A 22,705-nucleotide genomic window follows, 5' to 3' on the forward strand; every position below is an offset into this window, starting at 1 on the left:
TACCCAATAAAGTAATGCCATAAAGATAGATTTAGTATATAAAAATACTAACAGGCCAGGACAATAGAGAGTACTGTGCCATAAAACTACAAACCACCCTCCAGGTTAATATGACTTGGACATATTAACATATATTAGTATATACATTCACCTGTCTCAGGTATATCATTATTTTAATTTAGGTTCATAAAGACATAAAAAATCTAAAGTAATAAATATCAAAGGAAGAGAATTTCAGGTAATGGAAACTTTTGCATAAAAAGAGGAGCTGGTTAAGAATAAAACACTATGTAAGCAGACGCTTTTTTTATTGAGATAAAACACATATGCCACAACATTCACCGAAGTGCATAATTCAGTGTTCTGTAATATATTCATAGAGTTGTGCAACCACTATCTAATTTCAGAATATTTTCATCACTCTCCAGAAAAACCCATACCTATTAGTAGTAACTCCCTATTCTCCCCTCCCCCAGCCCTGGCAACTACTAATCTACGTTCTGTCTCTATAGATTTGTCTATTCTACACATTTCATATGAATGAAATCCTATATACATGATATGTGGCCTTTTGTGTCTGGTTTCTTTCACTGTTTGCGAGTGAAACAATTTTTATGTCTGGTTTCTTTCTCTGTTGGCAAGGTTCACCAATGTTGTAGCTTGTATCAATAATTCATTTATTCTGGTGGATGAATAATATTCCACTGTGTCAATATGCCACATTTTATTTAATTCATTCATCAGTTGATATCCATCAGTTGATGGATATTTAGGTTGTTTCCCTTTTGGCTATCAAGAATAACGTTGCCAGGCTGCGTGTGGTGGCTCACGCCTGTAATCCCAATACTTTGGGAGGCCAAGGCGGGCGGATTGCCTGAGCTCAGGAGTTTGAGACCAGCCTGGCCAATGTGGTGAAACCCCATCTCTACTAAAAATACAAAAAATTAGCTGGGTGTGGTGGCACACACCTGTAGTCCCACCTACTCAGGAGGCTGAGGCATGAGAATCACTTGAACCCAGGAGGCGGAGGTTGCAGTGAGCTGAGATCACGCCACTGCACTCTAGCCTGGATGACAGAGTGAGACTCTGTCTCAAAAAAAAATAATAAAAAATTTAAAAAAAGAATAATCTTGCTGTGAATATTCATCTACAAATTTTTGTATAAACATATGTTTTCAATTTTCTTGGGTACAGGCCTAGCAGTATTAATTGCTGGGTTATATGGTAACTCTATTTTTTTTTTAGGAACTTTGTAATTGTTTTCTAAAGTTGCTGTACCATTTTACATTCCCAGCAATAGATGGGAGTTCCAATTCCTCCACATCCTTGACAACACTTGTTATTGTCCATTTATAAGATCATGCTTAGTCAAGCAGTTGGAAGAGGATTATAGAGTATCCTTTTAGTTCTATTTTGTTTATTTTCCCGAGGAAGCTGCCAAAGAAATAAAAAGTATAACTAGAAAAGATTAAAAAACTTATTATTTGAAGATGATATAACTGTTTACTGAGAAAACCCAAAATATCTACGGAAATAGTTAAATAGTTTAGCAACATAGCTACATATAACACTAATTTAGAAAAGTTAATTGCATTTCCCTTAACAAATTTCATTTAGTATAGCAACAAAAAATATAAGGTATCTAAACATAAATCTAAAAAAATGCAAGATCATTATAGAGGAATTTTCAAAACCTTATTGAAAGGCATTAAACAAATGCAAAGATACACCATGTTCAAGAATAAGAAATCTCAGTATTTTAAAGATATCGTCTCCACATAGATCTAGAGATTCAAAGCAATTCCTATTAAAATTCCAAAAAGGCTTTTTTTTTTTAAGGAACTTGACAAGCTGATTCTAAACTTTATATGGAAAATCAAAGGCCCAGAAATAGCTATAACATTACTGAAGAAGAAAAATAACAAGAATTTGTCCTAATAGATAACAAGAATCACAACACTTCAATAATTAAGATAGTGACACTGTTAGGGAATAGGTAAATTGATTAATGGAACAGAAATAGACCAACTTGATAAAAACTCGACAGAGGTAGCAGAGGTGGCACTGCATTTCAGTGGGAAATGTTTGGAATACTTAGTAAATTGTGCTGGAACTACTACTTAACCATTAAAAAAATGAAATTAGGTTCTTAACCATATAAAAAATCAATTTCAGATGGATTAATAACATAAATATAAAAAGCAAGACTAAACCTCTTAAAGTAACAGAATTGCTATGATCTTAGGGTTAAGGAAGGATTTCCCCAAAACATCTCAAAAAGCACTAGAAAGACAGAGAGAAAGAAGGAAGGAGGGGGAGAAAGAGAAAAGAATGAAAAGAAAAAATATTAAGAAGTTAGACTAAATTAACGTTAAAATTTTTGTTCATGAACATACCATAGACATTTCTAAGTATCTGAAAAAAATGGAATCTGCCTAACTCCATGTCTCCCAGTTTTACCTCCCCAAAACTGGATACAACAAGAAGGAAAAAGTAAATCTACAAAACAAGAAGGAAAAAATCTACAGGCTGGGCGGGGTGGTTCACGCCTGTAATCCCAGCACTTTGGGAGGCTGAGGTGGGTGGATCACCTGAAGTAGGGAGTTCAAGACAAGCCCGGCCAACATGGTGAAACCCAGTCTCTACTAAAAATACAAAAATTAGCCGGGCATGGTGATGCATGCCTGTAATCCCAGCTACTTGGGAGGCTGAGGCAGGAGAATCGCCTGAACCCAGGAGGTGGAGATTGCAGCGAGCCGAGATCATGCCATTGCACTGCAGCCTGGGTGACAAGAGCGAGACTGTCTCAAAAAAAAAGAAAAAAAAGTAAAGCCACATAAAAACTATATCCTCAGAATAATCTGAATACAGAGAATGCTAATATCTCAAAATAAACACGAGTAAAAACAGAAAACTTAACCAAATCATAAGGTGCAATCTCTCGTGCTCCCACCCCACCCAAACAAAAGGGAAAGGCTTTGGCGTAAACAAAGGAAGAGAAAAGCTACCAGAGAGACAGAAGAGAGAAGACAGCAATGGGGGCTAAAGTTAGAAAGGAAAGTCCATGTTAAATCTGAAAATACTAACAACGGCAATAACAAAACTGGGTAGATGACAGCACAGCCTACAGGGAAGGAACTCTGAAAGTACATGTGAGTTACTTTCAGCATAACTCAGTCAGCATAAGTTAGTTTCAAGCATAACTTAACAGGGTAGTTAGGCAGTCTTTGTACATAGCTTCTGCAGAAGAAAAAAAGGCAGAAGGGAAAAGGCCCTTCAGCAATCAGGTGGTGAAGGGGAAATGAAAAAAAAAGGGTGTAGGGTCCTAAGAGACAAAAGACAATCACAAAATCAGAGGATTCACAACCCCTTCCCCTCCAAAACAAAACAAAACAAAACAACCCTATTACATCTTTCCATATGAATCTCCCCTTCTACCTAGCCTTAAATTTTCTCACTGAAGTCACACCTTTAAGTTATATACCTACCTCTAGAAGAAATTTATCCAGATGGTCACCATTAGCATATATAGAGCATGTAAGACTATGGCAAGGAAAGCACTTCATATTAGGGTAGATTAATTGATAAATGGCAGACTATAGGTTGCTGTACTTCTTGGGCTCACTGACTCACTAACACTTCCTATCCTGTTTTGAAGTTACTACAGATGTAGCCCTGTGACTGAATTATTGACATGGTAATCTTAAGGAATGTACTTTCCTTCCAGGCCTATCCCATAAAAATCTCCTACACACAATCTTCCTTTCCCCATTTTTTCCCCCACACTCCCTGCTTAATGAAGATGAACATAGTAACCTCCAAAGCCATGTGCTGAAGATGCCAGAGCCACAAGCTAGGAGCCTGGATCCCTAAATCACTGCTGAAGGAGTGTTCTATGGCAACTAGTAATACCTGATTTAAACTTCACAAAAGAGAGAAACAAACCTCTATCCTGTTTGAGTCATTATTTGTTTGGGGTTTGTTCAGTGCAGCAGCTAACAGTACCTTGAGTAATACAATATGTTGACTAATTATTTCCTAGGGAAGCAGAAAAATCTTTTCTAGGGATATATGATATAGGAGACGTATACTTCAATATAGGGGGAAGGGTGGTAGCAGAAGAAAAATAAGAATGACAGAGAAATCAGAGTGGATTCTGAACCATGGTTAATGAGGAGTTAAGATGGGTGCTTACAATCTGAAAGAAGGGATATTTTAAGATGAAAACTATATAAAAAAGGAAATATAATTATGATATAATATGGCTTTACTGCAAACAATATTGATCATAAAAATGTAAGTTCTGAAAACTGACTTAACCAAAATTGAAACACAACTTAGGGAAATGAGATTTGAAGAAATGCATAGGAGGGTAACTTGGTTTCTATTTTCACAGGTCCACAGATAGAAAGGAATTTTGAACCACAATGGATTACAACCAGAGTCTCACCCATACATAATGTAAGTGATTTAGATAATGAGACTTTTGAACTGATGATATTCAGATGACATTTTGGACTCCGAGTTGATACTATAATGTCTTTGTAGATCAGGGTAAGATACTTTTATTTGAGGTATAATGAGAATCCATAGAAAAATTTCAACAAGCAAAGTGGTTGGCCTGATTTACATTTTTGAAAATCACTAATACTTAGTGAAAGGAGATAAAAATGCCAAGTAGGGAAACCAGTTAGAAAACTATGACAGTGATCTAGGCAAAAAACACAGAGAACTAGACTACAATGACAGCAGCAGGATGAAAAAAAAGAGGATAAATTAAAAAATATACTTTGCAGGTAGAACTGATTGAACTTACTAATAAATTAAATGTGGACAATAATAATGGCGAAATACAGGATGATTCTTAAGTTAGGAGTTGCGTAACTGGGTAGACAGTGCTATTTATTAGCTGAGAGGGAGAAAACTGAGAAAGGTATAGGCTCAGGTAAGAAAATCAAGCCTTGCATTTTAAACGTGTCAAGCTGTTATTCTAACAGACATCCAGATAGAAATATCAAGTAACTCATTTGATAAAAGATGAGGGAGCTCAGACAGCCAAGAACTGGATTTGTGTGGCATTTAAAACAACAGAACTAGATAAAATCAGAGTAAAAGATGGAAAAACGAAGTAAGCCCAGGACCAAACCCCTGGTACATGACATAATCAGAGGTCTGACAGGGGAGAGAGGCTAGCAAAAGAGACAGAAACAGTCAAAGAGGTAAAAAGAAGTTGTGATGTCTAGCCGAGTGCGGTGGCTCATGGTGGTAATCCCAGAATTTGGGGAGGCCGAGGTGGACAGATCACTTGAGGCCACGAATTCGAGACCAGCCTGGCCAACATGGTGAAACCCTATCTCTACTAAAAATAGAAAAATTAGCTGGGCATGGTGGCGTGCGCCTGTAATCCCAGCTATTTGGGAGGCTGAGGCATGAGAATAGCTTGAACCCAGGAGGCAGAGGTTGCGGTGGGCCAAGATCGTACCACTGCATTCCAGCCTGGGAGATAGTGAGAATCTGTCTTCGAAAAAAAAAAAAAAGAGAGAAAGAAAAAAGGAGGTTGTGATGTCAGAGATGTCATTTCATTAGAATAATCACTGATACTAATTATAATTACTCTACATAACTTTCATATGATCTACTCTATGGAAGTCTAGGATAAAATGCAAAAAGCTTTAGCTCAGAGCATTAATTCCAAAAATATTCAAATACTTATGAAATATTCACTGTACTGAATGCTGAGAGGATAAACAGAGATTCAGATACTTTTCCACGTCATGCCTATGGTGTGAATAAATTTTTAAATGCAGAATTAAAATTCTATAGATAAATGGAAGACAGCAAAAAAGCTAGACTAATATAGAGAAATCTGGGCAAAGCATACTTTGAGAACTACCCGGATAGGAATAGAGACAGCAATAAAGAACAACAACAATAAAAAAGCCATGGGAAAAAAAAGATATATTCACACCATCCTCTATCCTTATCTAATTTTCTCCATTGTAGCTTTCTGTTCCCTTTGTAGCCACAAAAGACCCTCTAAACATTTTCATTTTCTTACTTCTAGCTGTCTCTACTCTTGTTTTGATTCTCTTTTCACCTGACCACATCTTTAATAGCTTTTGACTCCAACTAAGCTTTACTGTGTCCTTGGCTATCCCAGCAAATTAAAAGTTTTAAAAAGTTTTAGTGGGACTGGATAATAACTACAAAATTATTTTAAACATTTTTAGTAATTCTGGATTTATGTATACAGCAGAAAACTACAAATGTTTATGTAGAGAAATAAAACAACGCATAAATTTGTCTATCCCCTACCTCCATTTTAGGTAAGAAGCACAAATCAACAATAGTTATAGCATGAGAATCACAATCCTAAATTTGAGATTTCACGAAACTGACTTCAATTTCCTCCTTTGTGGTACTAGAGAAAAGGTATATGGAAAAACTATAATAAAGGAAGAAGATTTTAAATGAACAGCAATTGTATGCAATGACTCACAGATAAACTAGTATGACCATATCAACAATAGTCACATAAATTCACCTAAAAAGGATTAAAAATTTTTTCAAGTCTAAAGAAGCTGAGGCTTTTCAGAGCTGTTAAAGACTTACTGAAAATATGCTGATATTTTCCTGCCATGCCTCTCATACCCAGGTATCACAAATAATGACACTGCTCCAAACTTCCTTAAAGTGAAATATTAGGGATGGGAGGAGTGCTGTTAGTTGGCTAGACTCAGGAGGGCCAAGTGAGTCTGAAGAGAGATGCAAGAAAAGAAAGTGCCCCAAGTTTAAAAAGAGACAAGAGTAGTAAATTTATGAGGATTTCTTCCCCTGACCTCCCCAGGAATATCTTTCCTTCATATGATTTCATAGATTTGTGATTACTTATAAGGAGTTGTGGGGACTCCCAAGGTTCTCCTGATTCTTCCAAATCTAGAGAATACCTGATTCCTTGCCTCCCACCTAGTAACTGAATTACCTTTCCTGGGGCCACTTTGTTGAACCACCCAGTTGTCAGGTGGCTCCTTCTAAGGAAGCATAGACAGTTGTTGGTGTCAAAGGATGTTGTGGTCTTTGGATATGTTCCCGATTTGAATTTCAACCAACTCCTCACATCTCTCTGATGGGGTACAGTAATAGAACAGAAGTCAATGGGAGATCAGCATGCACTCAGATTCCAGATTCTGAAAGGGAACAAAAATCAAACCCTCCATTCTTTGCCTCTTCACCATGTCTAACAACCAATATGCTAGAAACCAGGCTTTGTTAGCCCATCAAAACTAAATATAAAGCAACAACTCTCAATAATCACATAATAAGTAATATGCACTTTACTAATGCTTAAGTCTGTAAGACAAATGTTAATATTTACTAAAATTTACACTTTATAAATACAAATTATCCACCATCCTACTAAAATCTATTATATACTTTGAAAGTATTCATTTAGTATTTAAATAGCCATGCAGAGCAATGACTTACCTTTTCTAATACAGATAAGTTCATGTACTCCACAGGTTCTCTCTCCACCTATTAAAAAAAGTTCATGGGAAGTTAAAAACATAGAAAGTGGCATGAATCTGTTACAAAGAATCATTTTAAATTAGCACCTAAAAGTGACCTCAGAAAAAGTTTCCCTAACTCTTCTCTTTATACTTAACTAAATGAATATGATAGCCTAATATCAAAATTTTCTGGAACAACCCAGAAATTAGGTCTTAGGAAGTCTCGGAATGAAGACACTTCATTCAAGTATGTGATTTTGAATGGCAAGCTTCTCAACAGCAGAAATCACATCAATATTTCCCAAGCATCTCTTCACATCGTCTAGAAGGAAAGACTGTAAGAGAGGACCCACTTTTGTATCTGAGCCTTAACATACACAGGTTAAGTTATTGAAAGGTCAATCCTGTAAAGTTACTATTTATATTTTATCATATATGCTCATATTGTATATTCTCCAACAACCCACTATTATAAATTTGTAAAACAAATTTAATAGTATGATAAAAACAAACTTAACTTTAAAAGATATTTTGATTATTCTTTTTTGGAAAGAGTCTTTTGTAATGTTTCTTTTTTTAAAAATCTCTACTTATTGGGCCAAAAACCAAAAATACAGAAAAGTGCACAAATATATAAAACTTTCATGTAATTGTCACAAAGTAAGCACCCGAGTTGCTAAAAACCAAGGCAAGAACCAGAACTTTGCTGGCATTCCAGGAGTCCTTTACTCATCTTCCTAGGCACTACTTTGTGCCCCAGAAGTACCTAATCTCCTGAGTGCTATCATTACAGCTTGGTTTTGTCTGCTTAAAAAATTTATACAAGTGGAATTGTTAAGTGGGCATTTTTGAGTCCTACTTCTTTCAATATTAGGTTGGTAAGATCAAACTATTTTATTACTTGTAGTTGTGGCTCATTCCTTTTCATTTCCATATAGAATTCCATTGTGTATAAATATACATATATACACATATATTCATGCATACATATGCATAAATTTCAATTCTATTGTTCATAAACATTTGGATTGATTTGGGTTTGCTGTGACTAATTTTGCTATGAACCTTTTTATATAACATATGTCTCTGTTTCCCACATGTGTGCTGTGCGTGCCTTTCTTCTAAATGTATTCCGAGGAGAACAGCTGGGTTTATGGGGCAAGTGCATGTTTAACTTTAAAAGATAATGGCACATGGTGGAAATGGATAAAGAAAATGTGGTAAATATATGCGGTGGAATACTATGCAGTCTAAAAAAAGAAGGAAATTCTGTCATGTGCAACAACATGGATGAACCCGGAGGACATTATGCTAAGTGAAAGAAAGCAGACACAGAAGGACAGATACTGCATGATCTCATTTGTATGTGGAATCTACAAAAGTCAGATTCACAGATGTAGAGTAGAATGGTGGTTACCAGAGGTGGGAGAGAAGAAGGGAATGGAGAGGGGCAGGATAGGAAAAGGGGAGATACTGCAAAGGGTACAAAGTTTCAGACAGATGAGGAGTTTTAGAGATCTACTGCACAGCATGGTGACTACAGTTATTAATAATGTGTTGTATATTTCAAAATTGCTAAAAGAATAGACCTTAAATGTTCTCATCACAAAAAAGGTGAAGTGACTGATATGTTAATTGGCTTGATTTAATCATTTCACAATGTATACATATATCAAAACATCACATTATACCCCATAAATACATACTTTGAATATTCTAATTTATTATAACAGTAATTTTCTCTATTAGTTACTACCATGTAGACATATTTCTTTCACTCAGAATCATGTCATTACTTTAATGTAAGCTGAATAAAATTTTGTAGTGTTCCATATATGTATGACCTTATAATCATGTTGTGAATTACTTTTAAACTTTCCATAATGAAAATATTAAATAATCATTTCAGTTTAGCATAGAAGCTTATTATAAGCAGCTTGGTTATAAGAAACAGAAATATCCTACAGAAATAACATGAGAAGTAAAAACCATGATATCCACTAAAAAAAGTAGGTCATCTGAGAAGCAAGCTAAAAAAACTAGAAAATAGTATTTCTATCACCAAAGTAGGTTAGATCTTCATTCTGACTTGGTTGTAACAATGGCATTGCTTCTTTCTTATTAAAAATACAGAATAACCACTGATTATCAGGAAGATAGGCTTTGCAAGAAGAAACACCTAACTTAAAGCTATGGTTATAAATGAATTATTCAGCAAAACCCCAGTGTAAAAAATAGAGTGCTAATTGGAGTATTACCCACAGATCACTTGCTGAAAGGCTAGAATGAAATACACCTACGTACTACAGTTCTTTCCAATTGAGGAGATACTAGTCCAATGACTGGATATTTACCAAATTATGACAAAAGGCTATTTTTGAGACATTAGAAGGGTCATGTAATAAAAATAACATAACTATAATGTATTAATATATTGAGGCCTATGATGTTTTCATAGGTAACTTAGAAATATTCTCCATACATATTAAGGCTTATTCTCTAGAAGTTACACACGTAACTTAATTTGAGTTACATAGTTAATTCATGTAAAAAGGCTGTACTTTTTAAAGCCTGTAATTAGAACTAAACTCTCCCCCGTATTTAATATAAATTGATTAGGTTTTACCACATACACCTAATCTTAACTGTAACAGCATTATTTTTACAAGGCTTAGTATGTACAGTAACAATAAAAACTACTACATTCTAAGACGTTTATCAGAACTGCAGAATGATAATGAAAGTCAATTCCCACTTTTAAAAGCATTCAATTTATCTATATTATATAAAAGAACCTCTTAAATTTTTTAAGTTACTCGAATAATCACTATATTTCAAATTTACAGTCAATTAGCTGCCAAATTTGTCCAAGTACCCACAAAAGTCAAACAAGCAAATAAGACTATGCATGACCTTTCTTGGTATTTGTCCCCTAAATTCTAACCAACAAATAAGACTTCACTGATGTACATGTGGAACTTAAAAGCAATCACTATTCTTATGAAAATGAACAGGAATACTAAGGATACATTCCAGACAATAAAATAAAATTCAAGAAAACCCTGCTTTTAAAAACACAAAAGAAGAAATATAAAAAAGTCATATAAATTTATTACATTATTGGAAACTGAAATTGAGTGTTTTTTTTTTTTTTTTGAGACGGAGTCTCACTCTGTCGCCAGGCTGGAGTGCAGTGGCACAATCTCAGCTCACTGCAACCTCTGCCTCCCGGGTTCAAGCAATTCTCCTGCCTCAGCCTCCCGAGTAGCTGGGACTACTGGCACACGCCACCAGGCCCAGGTAATTTTTGTATCTTTAGTAGAGACGGGGTTTCACTATGTTGCCCAGGATGGTCTCGATCTCTTGACCTCATGATCTGCCCGCCTCGGCCTCCCATAGTGCTAGGATTACAGGCATGAGCCACCACGCCCAGCCTAGTGTTCCTTTTATCCCCAATCCTTCCTAAGACTGGGAGGAGTGTAAGGAAAAAAACATGCATTCTCCAGGTTAAATGCAAATTTTTTAATGTATATGTCTGTTGGGAAGTCAAAGGCTTAAATACTTTTTCAGTTAGAGATATGTTGAACTTTGTACAAATTTTATGTCTATTTTGTCTTGAAAAGTAAATCTGAAAAGTTTCCAAAAGAAATGTTAAATTTGTAATCAGGAGGCAAGAAAGACACTGCAGACATACCTTGACTTAGATGTGGTGGTTATCTAAAAAGTGGTGTACTGCTTTTAACAGTGTAATGCACAAGAGGGAATGCTTACTTGGTCACTTAGCCAGTATCTTTGGAAAGAGACTAATCTTCCACTAAAATAAATAATCACCCCCAAAATGAACTCCTGTATAAATACAATTTTCCACACATCAAATTTAATTCAAGAAAATGAAGACCGGGACACCATATTAGAATGACAGAACAGAAGACACTACAACTCAGAACTACATTTGTCTAGTTCATAATTTTATAGATAAATGGAGACGCCCAAAAGTTAAAGTTGCTCAAGGTCACTAGTTAATTGTCAGAAAAAAAAAGAACATTATATTTAATGTATTTTGGAAAGTAAATATTGATTTTTCCTCATTTTTATGAAACAATGAAAGTTATGAAATTGTTTTCCAATCCTTTAAGGTAATTTAAATAGAACTGCATAAAAACTATACTTGCGGAGATAATACTAGCATTGCTTTTGAAATAATCATCTCAGCAACATGGAAAGGAGAAACAGAAAGTGACAAGCTTAGTCAAAGTTACCATCTTTTCCCTCAGGCAAACCCATGTAGGAGCAAAATGTAAACTGGCATAATCCTCTACAATTGGCATAAGGGGTGTAAGAGAAAATAGATGTGTGTGGGCACACACGTGTGCTGTGATTGTGTGCATGTGTGTTTGTATATGAATATACACATAAGTGTGACTGTAACTGGAAACTGGGATTTTAAAAAAATACACAAGAGGATCATTACAATATATGTACATGTTTACACATGTTTACAGAAGGAAAATATGTAGTTACATGGCAGCCCCATCGAAATACATCCAGGTACAGGCATACCTCAGAGATATCGACGGGTTTGACTCCCAACCACTGCAATAAAGTGTATATCACAATAAAACAAGTCACATAAACTTTTTGGTTTCCCAGTGCATACAAAAGTTATGTTTACACTAGACTGTAGTCTATTAAGTGTGCAATATCATTGTGTCTTAAAAAATGTATGATCTTAATTTAAAAATAATTTATTGCTAAAAAAATTATTGATTGTCTAGGCCTTCAGCAAGTCCTATCTTTTTGCTGGTGAAGGGTCTCGCCTTGATGTTGATGATTGTGAACCCATTAGGGTGATGGTTGATGAAGGTTGGGGTGGCTGTGGCAATTTCTTAAAATTAGACAATGAAGTTTACCACACTGATGGATTCTTTCTTTCATGGAACATTTCTCTGTAGCATGCAATGCTGTTTGATAGCATTTTACCCACAGTAGAACTTTAAAAACTGGAGTCAGTCCTCTCAAACCCTACAGTTTCTTTACCAACTAAGTGTATATAATATTCTAAACCCTTGGTCATTTCAACAATGTTCATAGCAGCTTCACCAGTAGTATATTTCATCTCAAGAAACCACTTTGTTCATCCATATAAGCAACTCCTCATCCATTCAAGTTTTATCATGAGATTTCAGCAAGGTAGTCACATATTCAGGCTCCACTTCTAATTCTAGTTCTCTTGCTAGTTCCACCTCGTCTGTAGTGACTTCCCCCACTTAAGTCTTGAGCCTTTCAAAGTCATCCATGATAGTTGGAATCAACTTCTCCCAAACTCCTATTAATGTTGATATTTTGGCCTCCTCTAATGAATCACAAATGTTCTTAATGGCATCTAGAATGATTAATCCTTTCCAGAAAGTTTTCAATTTACTTTGCCAGGTCCATCAAAGGAATCACTATCTATGGCAGCTACAGCCTTACACAATATATTTCCTAAATAATAAAGCTTGAAAGTCTTAATTAATCCTTGATCCATGAGCTGCAGAATAAATGTATTAGCAGGCATGAAAACAACCTTCATCTCCTTGTACGTCTCCATCAGAGCTCCTGGGTGAGCAGATGCCTTGTCAATGAGCAGTAACATTTTGAAAGGTATCTTTTTTCTGAGTAGGACTCAACAGCAGACTCAAAATATTCAATAAACCATGCTGTAAACAGATGTTCTGTCATTTAAAACCCCAAAATTTTAGGCTTTGTTTTCCATTTGTAGAGCACACACAGAGCACATTTAGCATCCTTAAGAACCCAAGGATTTTCAGAATCGTCAATGGGCACTGGCTTCCACTTAAAGTCACCAGATGCATCAGCCCCTAACAAGAGAGTCAGCCTGTCCTTTGAAGCTTTGAAGCCAGGCATTGACTTCTCCCCTTTAGCTATGAAACTCTTAGATGGCATCCTCTTCTAACAGGCTGTTTCACCTACAACGAAAATCTGTTGTTTAGTGTAGCCACCTTCATCAATGATCTCAGCTAGATCTTATGGATAACCTGCTACAGCTTCTCTATCAGCACTTGCTGCTTCACCTCACACTTTTATGTTATGGAGATAGCTTCTTTCTAAACCTTATGAACTAACCTCTGCTGGCCTCCAACTTTTCTTCTGCAGCTTCTTCACTTCTCTCAGCATTCATAGAATTGAAGAGAGTGAGGGACTTACTCTGGATTAGGCTTTGGCTTTAGAGAATGTGGTGGCTGGTTTGATCTGCCATCCAGACCACTCAAACTTCTCCATATCAGCAATAAGGCTGTTAAGCCTTCCTGTTACTCATGTGTTCACTACAGCAGGTAGCACTGTTAATTTCCTTCAAGAACTTTTCCTTTGCATTCACAACTTCGCCTACTGGCACAAAAGGCCTAGCTTTTGGCCAGTCTCAGCTTTTAACATGCCTTCCTCACTAGGATTAATCATTTCTAGCTTTTGATTTAAAGTGAGAGACATGTGACTCTTCCTTTCATTGAACATTTGTAGGGTTATTAATTGTTGTGTCTCAGGGAATAGGGAAGCCTAAGGAAAGGAAGAGAGACTGAGGGAATAACTGGTGGAACAATCAGAACACACACAACATTTATCAACTAAGTTTGCCATCTTATATTGGCATGGCTCGTAGCGCCCAAAACAATTACAATAGTAGCATCAAAGATCACTGATCACAGATCATCATAACAAATATAATAATAATGAAAAAGTTTCAAATATTACAAGAATTACCAAAACGTGACACAGAGACACAAGGTGAGCACATGCTGTTGAAAAAATTGTGCCAATAGATTCATTCAACAGAGTTGCCACAAACTTTCAATTTGTAAAAAATGCAAATTTGTGAATTTACAACAAAATGAAGGGCAAGGAGGTATGCCTGTACACAAAAATGGAATTAAACCCCAAAATTTAGTTCCTTTAAAATGGATCTAAGAGTCCTTTTCAAAATCAACTGTATTTTTTTGTCTACCATGTTTATTCTGACCATTAGCCTAAATCACCACAATTTACAGGTTCTACTTATTTCTTCTTGGTCAAACACTGAAAGGCTACTTTAGAAATGTCTTAAATTCCATCTCATCTAAAGATTCTTCTCCAAAGCACATGCATTAGTCAGAGCCTTTAAATGATCACCTAGCTTACATTTATAAACTCTTTTATAGCTAATCCTTATGCAGACACCTACACTGTACATCATAAGCATGAAACTACTAATGCAACTCCCCCCAACCAATTTAATCCACTTAGACCATCATCACTAACCTCTAGACATCTTTTAGTTTTGTCCCTAATTAGACCATTCAAGGAATAATACCAATTTTGGTCACCAATTTAAAACACAGTGTTACATAAAGATCATTGCTTCTGAATTGAGTCAGACTTCAATTCTAAAGTCAGCATCACCTAGTACTGTCTTTGCAAACCTGTGCTTGTTACTTAACCTTTGGAGTAAGTAAAAATAATAGCTAAAGTAATGTATAAAATAGTAACAATAACCTCAGGACAGAAAATAGCTTTCATCTTGTATACTAATTCTGATGGATTGGGAGTAGCTGCTGGAGTGGGGGTGGAGGGTAGTGTTGCCAAGGATTCTGAAACCAAGTCCACAACTGGCAGGAAAAAAGATGTCTTAATAAAACAGATGTCTGCTGCAGACAAGAGAGGGAGAAGCAGTGCTATTCATGATTGAGAAAATGAATATATGTTGCCTGGCCCATGGCAAACACCCAAAAAAAGTTAATTCCCTTTGCATTCTTCACTAAGTAGAATATAAAATTCAAAGAAATTCAGGCTCTGGAGATGTTTTCTTCTCTTCTACAGTTATCATTGAATTTCAAGCATTCTCCCATGTAAATATTCCAAAATAAATGTTTAACTTTCTCATACTTCTTAACCTGTCCTCTTTTTTGAATTTTTTCTTTAAAAAAGAGAGAAAAAAAAAAAAAAAAAACTTCAGGCCTCCAACCCTCTGGGAGTTATCCTCCCAGATTGGAATTCCTTTACTTTTTGCTGTTGCTATGCAATTACTGTAGAATTAAAATAGTCTGAAAAAGTCAAGTCCATTCTATACTTTTACAAACTCATTTCATCTATGATATTTCTACTAAATAGCAGCCTACACTTTGAAACACATATTACCCCTCCAGCATCACATAAAATTAACTAGATCTTATTCACGATATCTCAGAGCACTTTATAATTTACAAAGCATGCTAAATATGGTATCTCATTTGATCCACATAAGTTCCTATGAATTTATTCAATAGTCTTTTCTAAGAGGTATAAATTTTATCTTATAAAATTAAATTACTGTTCACAAATTAATCCATTTTTCCAACTTTTGAGCTACTCTTTAATTCGTTTAGTCAATTATGTTTTTGACTGCTAGATGCTCATTAACGTAACACAATAAAACCTTAAGTATGTGCTCACAAAAAATTCTACTTAAGTGAATTTTCTAGTTAGCTGACAATAAAACAAAACCTTTTTTTTACTTCCGCACCAGATCATTTTTTAAAGCTACTAATATGCATTACTGCATTAAGTTCAGAATACTGAAGATAATTTAATATTCATTAAAACTTCTATCTCATGATGACTCAAAATAATATCTTGAATACCAATTCTAACATAGTCCTAAAAATGTGAAAATAAGAAATTGTTCTGAATACATGTGTGGCTCTTAGAAATTTGTTCATAAACTCCTAATAACAGCTTCCTGAGTTGTCACTATTTCCCCCTTCTAAAAAAATGGTAAATCAAAGGTTCTAATTCGATAGGTTCCAATTTAGCTATTACTATATATACATACAAAATATGCATATAATCATTTTACTCAAAAGCGTGAAATGTTTTATATATAGTAGTTTGTTCATTCTTACATTATTCATATGTAAGCACTTTCATATTAGGTAGTAATCGACTAGGATTCAGAGGAAAAGAATAAAAGAATAAAGTCAGCTAAATGGAAATAAAATTCATGAAAACAATCTATTATACTACCACACATATGCTATGTGCGAACATAATATTTTCAAATAAACTGATAATGCAAATAGTATTACTCAACAAATAACGAATTGTATAAATTAAGCCAGTATATGGTTCTCTCTGCTTTCCCCATTGGCATGCACTGCTGCATTCTCTCTCTTTTTTTTTTTTTTTTTTTGAGATTGAATCTCGCTCTGTTGCCCAGGCTGAAGTGCAGTGGCACGATCTTGGCTCACTGCAACCTCAGTCTCCCGGGTTTAGGTGATTCTCCTGCCTCAGCCTCCCCAGCAGCTGGGACTACAGGTGTGCACCACTACACCCAGCTAAGTTTTGTATTTTTAGTAGAGACAAGGTTTCACCATGTTGGCCAGGCTGGTCTCAAAACTCCTGACTTCAACTATCTGCCCGCCTCAGCCTACCAAAGTGCACTGCTGCATTCTAATACAACCTTAAAAGAACAAAAAATAAAATACCACTGTGTCTCTAATGTTCCCTAAGTGTTTCTAATTTTGTGTAGTCGGTTAGAAAAGTAACCTTGAATAAACTGTAAATTATTCAAAAGTAAATCTATTGGGTTTTTTAACTGAATATTTCAAATGGCTTTTGAAAGTCTAAATTTTGCCTTAGAAATCTTAGAGCCAAAAGAAACCTTAAGGAACATCTCAGTATTCTTCTCATTATTGTAAAAATACAATATATGTATGTAGCAAACTATAAGGTACATTATTAATAAAAGTAAATGCACTATATACACACACATACACACACATAGATTCTCACTAGTTTAACCTTATTCTACATTTTTAAAAAATGTTACCCAGAGAAGTTAAGTAAAGTTAATATAGCAACGTAACAAGTGTTTATTTTTTACTTTGGCAAAACAGTTTGCAGAGTCTTCTGATACTCTTATGGAAGAGAAAGAAAAATGTGGACTGGATGAAGGAAGGAAGTTAGATCATTAAGGACCAGCCCTATCTCGAGGTTTTAAGAAACTCAGATTTGCATTTTGTAATATGAAGATAACTAGCACTAACTTGGAAAATGAATTGGAAGGAAACTTAACACTGGAAATGAGACTACTTAGAAAATTAATGCAAGTCTCTTAATGAGCGATAAGGACATAAGCTAAAGTGAAGACACCAAGCAGCACAAATTGACTTGAATTGTAGACTTGGCAGGACTTAGTTATCAACAGATGTGGGAGGTGAACTATAACACAAGGTTGGTGTCCAGTTTTTTAACTCAGATTCCTGGTTACTTAAAAATGCCTCTCAGATGGTAAATCTGCAGAGTGGCGGGGGGGTTAAATTTGCACGGCGGCTGGGTTTGGTGGCTGTGATGACAACTTTGGGACATTCTGAATATCCTAAGCTTAACATTTTCGATTGCCGAGGACATCCATGTGAAAGTATCTAGCTACTATTTGTAAATATAAGTCAGGAAAATTCTGTGTTAGAAATACGCTTCTGGACAATGGCATAATTTATGATGACGATGTTCAGAATTCCACGAAACAATGCATAGAAACTTGGCTTGAGTTCATACAAAATACAATTGGCCCCCCATATCCACAGGTTCAGCATCTATGGATTTAACTAACCGTGCATGGAAAACGTAGTTAGGCCTACAGTGGTTGTATGTGTACTGAACATGTACAGACTTTTTTTCTTGTCATTATTCCCTAAAGAACTATTTACATAGCATTTACATTATAGTAGGTATTACAAGTAGACTGGAGATGATTTAAAGTATATGGGAGGATGTGCATAAGTTATATGCAAATATTATGCCATATGATATAAAGAACTTGAGCATTCTTAAATTTTAGTATCTCCAGAGGACCTGGAACCAATCTCCCCCACGGTTACCAAGGGACAACTGTATTCAGGTACTATACAAAATCTAAGGGGTACAAAAATGAATAAGACATTAACCTCTAGAAATTTACAGTCGGACAGGAAAAACAAATTTGTAAATAAGTGATTACTAAATTGTTCAATGCGTGCAATTACGGCAATGTGTATAAAGCAGACAATGGCAACAGGGTCAAGAATGGAAGCCACTAGAACATTAGGTCAGGTAGATTAAGACAAGACTGAGAAATATGTAATCAAGAGAGGAGGAAATTTCAAATACAACAAAAAAGTGTCAACACTATCAGATTAACAGAGGCCAACACTAGAAGAATTAATATGCTGGATAGCAATTACATCACTTCATAAGCTAGGCTACAACAATGATTCCCAACCTTGTATTGCCAGATCACTGGGCCAACAGTAAGGATGTGTAACTATTGTCAATATTTCAAAATGCCTTTCAAAAATTGTAACTTTGCCTAATATAGCCTAACTTCTTTACCGCTGACTGGAATTATGTTAGCTCCATGTGGTAACTCTATCATCTTACATTTGTCTCTTTTTTTGATTAATAGTTACACATCTGACTGATAAAAGGAGGAAATGAATGATTACTTAGTAGAAATAATTTTGTGTTATAAAATAGGTTTACACAGAGAAGAAAATGAAAACAATCCTTAGTACTTAAAAGTCTAGACTCAAGGGCTAAAACACTGGGCCACAGCTAATAAGAGTATGCTTAACAGATATAAACGATCTGTTCAGTTCAAAACATTGGTTAGCTAAGTAAGGGAGTAGTCAAGCTAAAAGAGACTGTGGTTTTAGTTGATTACAGCCTCGCTCTATGCCAACATGAAGCTCCAAAAAAACCTATTCTAATGTTAAGCTATATTAATAGGATTACACATAAGTGAAGGAGTGGTATAACAGTTTTGATGTATGCTATTCAACAGTATAACTGGAATGAAATGGCCCACTACTATATTCCAAATTTTAAAACATACAACTACAGATCATCCAGAGGAGGGAAGTGGATATTTTATCTAGAAAACACTCTAGAGCTGTCTTCAAATGGCAGAAGGGATATCATATATAGAGAGAATAGTGGGCTTTTAATTTATTGCCACAGAAAGCAAAACTAGGATGGGTAGACAGACGTTACTGAATGGCAGATATTCGGCCAAATACAAAGACCTTATGAATATAAGAATTACTGCCAAAAAACAGTGTTAGACCCATCATCATTGAATGTTTTTATACAAAGGAAAGATGATCCATCTCTTAGCATTCACACTACACTGTAATTGCATGTTTAAAATTATCTGTCTCTCCGAATAGAACATGAACTCTTTGAGAGAAGGGTTATAGTCTTATTTATCTTTTTGGCCCCATGGAATCTAGCAATGAACATTGTATACAGCTATTGTACAAAAAAAAAAAGGTCTACTGAATTAATAGGTGAATGAAGAAACTGAATGTTTTAAGAAACACTTCACTGAAAAGATGAGACGCCCTTTTGGGCCCCTAAATTTTTAAGATGTCCTTAGTACAGAGTCTCATGCAGAACTCATTCTACTTCATAACACAGCCTAGGAAGGGTGTGCATAATGAATCTATTTTACTATGTGATAAGGAGCACAGTTAGGCTAATTCGAACTGCCATCTTTATCTGAAGTGCTAATATTAATTACAGTTTCTTTGCCAAACTAGAAAAGATATAATTCCTGATCTTTGTATTATGAAACCTTAAGCAAATGCTTCAGTATGAAAATATTTATGAGAGTATCTCAAACACAGAAGAATCTCTAGAATGTGAGGATTTTAAAAATCTTATTCTTCAAACATGTTAAGCAGTAGGCAGAGTAAAATGCCATCAGGTGACATGGAAAATGAATCAGTAACACTTAACTGCCAGTAGAAAGAAAGGAAGAACTAAGAAAAAACGGAAAAAACTGAAAAGATTTTAAGAAATTACAAGTTATAGCATCATATCCGAATGGCATCTGCCTGAAGGATTTTCCTCATGCTCTGCCTAAACCTTTCTACTTTCACGTGGTGCGGTAGTGTGGTAGTGTGGTAGAGTTTCACGGCTTCACAAGAAACTCTACCACAAACTAGTTGGGAAAATAAAGTACACAACATAAATCAGTGGGTTTGGTTTCTTGATTTTTAACCTTTGGTAAAAGGACAGTGAGGGAAACAAATGTTGAAAGTACTGCTGCAGATAACAGGAACATCATAGATTACAGGTAGATCTTATTCCCCACCATTTTAACTTAAGCAGACATTTGAAACTGTCTGAATGTGTCTTCTATACAATAGGTACTCCCTCTCTTAAATAAATAAGCTAAATGTAAACACACAGCTAACTCTACTTTGGAGTCCACATGATCCGACAAAAAGAAGTCCCCAGAGATGCCTACTACCAGTGATTGATCACTTAGAAGGGAAACGCTTTAAAAAGTTTTACTTAGGAACACACTTTCAATGTAGAGAAATAATGATATAGCTATAGGTACCTTGCACAGCCGCACAGATGAATATACACACACAGGGAAAATTTACAAATTACTTTCACTGTTTGAGTTAATCTAAGAGACAGGGCCTGGAAGATGTAATCTTTCACATAAATATCCTAGACGTGTGAAATTAATTCTCACAATCTCTTCCTTAAAAACAAGGCAAAATATAGACACTTGGTCCCAGTTACATGTTTCTGGAACAAGAGAAAAATACACTTTAGTGTCAACTACCTTATCTAGGAACTTAATTTTTATTAAGCTGTTTTTCGAAATATGAGCATTGTGGCACCATAACACTTCATAGACTGGTATTTGCAGGATTCTAAGAATGTGTGCTTGTTGTAAAGACGTTATTTACTTCTTTTCATGGAGAAAAACAGTTTTGAGTGTTGGGGGGGAACAAAACCACTTGAGGAGGAAATTAACCTAACCCCAAATTTCCTGGACCCCCTACAACAGCAAACAGAAGGGGAACGGACAGAGAGTGTAACCCAGCATCAGCCCGAGCGGGCACAGGGAAGGGTTAGGAATGGGACAAAAAACTGGACTCTCAGTTTGGCAGGAAGGTGGGTATTGCGGAAGGATGGTTTGCCGCGGCCGGGGAAAGAAAAGAAAGGGCAGCTTGAGCCCCCCGTGGCCCCTCGCTCCTCCCAGCCCGTCCCGTGGGGTGTGCAGGGCCTCACCCCGACCTCCACTCCGCGCGGCCGGCAGGAGGCGGCGGCCCGGACGCTGTACCTGCCCGCCAGCCCGCTTTGCCCCGCGTGCGGCCGCCGGGAGGCCGGCAAAACCACGAAGGCCGGGGCGAGCGAGCCAGTCGAGCCCGGCGTCCCAGCGGCGCCGCTCCGCCCACCCGCCTCCCGAGACGCGGCCAGGACCCCCGCGCGTCTTCAGCCGGTTCCAGACCACAGGAGGCGGCCCCGTCAGCGCCTCGGCCTGCCGGCGCACCTCCGAGCCCCCCGCCAGCTGGGCGGTCCCGGTCCTCGCTCCCCGCTGTCAGCCTCCACTTACCTTCAATCGCCATGATGTGCTCGCCATGGACCGCACCAACTGGATGGCGGGGGCAGCAGACGCGAGGGCTGGCGGAGGACGCGCTGAGTCCGCCAGCGAGAGGGGCGGGGCCCGGCCCGGAGTCGCCCGGCTGCGCGGCCGCGAGGGGCGCCGCGGGCGGGGCGAGGGAGGGGCCCCGAGCGCCGCGAGTGCGGGCCGCGGAAGAAATGGAACCTTCCCGGGGCCGCCGCTGCCGCCGCTGGCACGTGACGCCACCCCGCCCCCACCCCAACGTACCCCACCCCACCCCACCGCCCCCACCGCGCCTCGCGCCTCGATTCGAAACAGGTGCCCGGCCCGGAGAGCCACGGGCCCGCGCCCGAGACCCGCCCGAAGCGCGCCGAGCTCGTGTGGGGGCCCGAGCCCAAGCTTCCTGGCGCCGGGCGCCCTCCCGTCCGGTACTTGGAGCAAACGGAGTCCATGAAGGAGGCGAGTGGCAAATGATGTGGTCAGGACCATGGACAGGTCTCCTTGGTTGAAAAGGATTCCCACCCACTGACTCTCAGATTCGGTAATAGGAAGTCTGTTTTGGTTTCGTTTGGTTTTGTTTTGTTTTGTTTTGCCCGAATCAGCCACATACTCGTCTCAGATCTCCGCTGTGGAGAAACAGCTAGTTGGCAAAAAGCAAAAAGGAGAGAGGAATCCTGAGCACAGCAGTGGTCTCTCTCTCTCTCACACACACACACACTCACTTGCACGCACTCACTTCACCCCTTAGCCTCGCTCTTGATAAGCCTTGCTGCCACACAGA

The 22,705-nt window shown here is 37.3% G+C and overlaps 1 protein-coding gene across 13 annotated transcripts in view; it reads right to left on the reverse strand.

The window, feature by feature from the left end:
• The window catches only part of SYT14 (synaptotagmin 14), a 233,815-nt gene extending 211,671 nt beyond the window's left edge, over positions 1-22,144 (reverse strand). For 2 of the 13 annotated variants that reach the window (XM_063790310.1, XM_063790344.1), the window contains exons 1-3: positions 21,916-22,142; positions 7,486-7,533; positions 6,983-7,123 (exon numbers count right to left, since the gene is read on the reverse strand). Coding sequence is in view for 2 of the 13 variants with exons in the window: in XM_001169016.8 (XP_001169016.3) it covers positions 7,486-7,533; positions 21,916-21,928 (61 nt within the window). In the remaining 11 variants the exon portion in view is untranslated. Of the gene's footprint in view, positions 1-6,982; positions 7,188-7,485; positions 7,534-21,915 lie in introns of all 13 variants that reach the window. The other 11 variants (XM_063790372.1, XM_063790387.1, XM_063790259.1 and 8 more) reach the window with 10 other exon arrangements.
• Positions 22,145-22,705: the final 561 nt, after the last annotated feature.

This window comes from Pan troglodytes, chromosome 1 (assembly GCF_028858775.2).
Source record: "Pan troglodytes isolate AG18354 chromosome 1, NHGRI_mPanTro3-v2.0_pri, whole genome shotgun sequence".
Taxonomy (NCBI): domain Eukaryota; kingdom Metazoa; phylum Chordata; class Mammalia; order Primates; family Hominidae; genus Pan; species Pan troglodytes.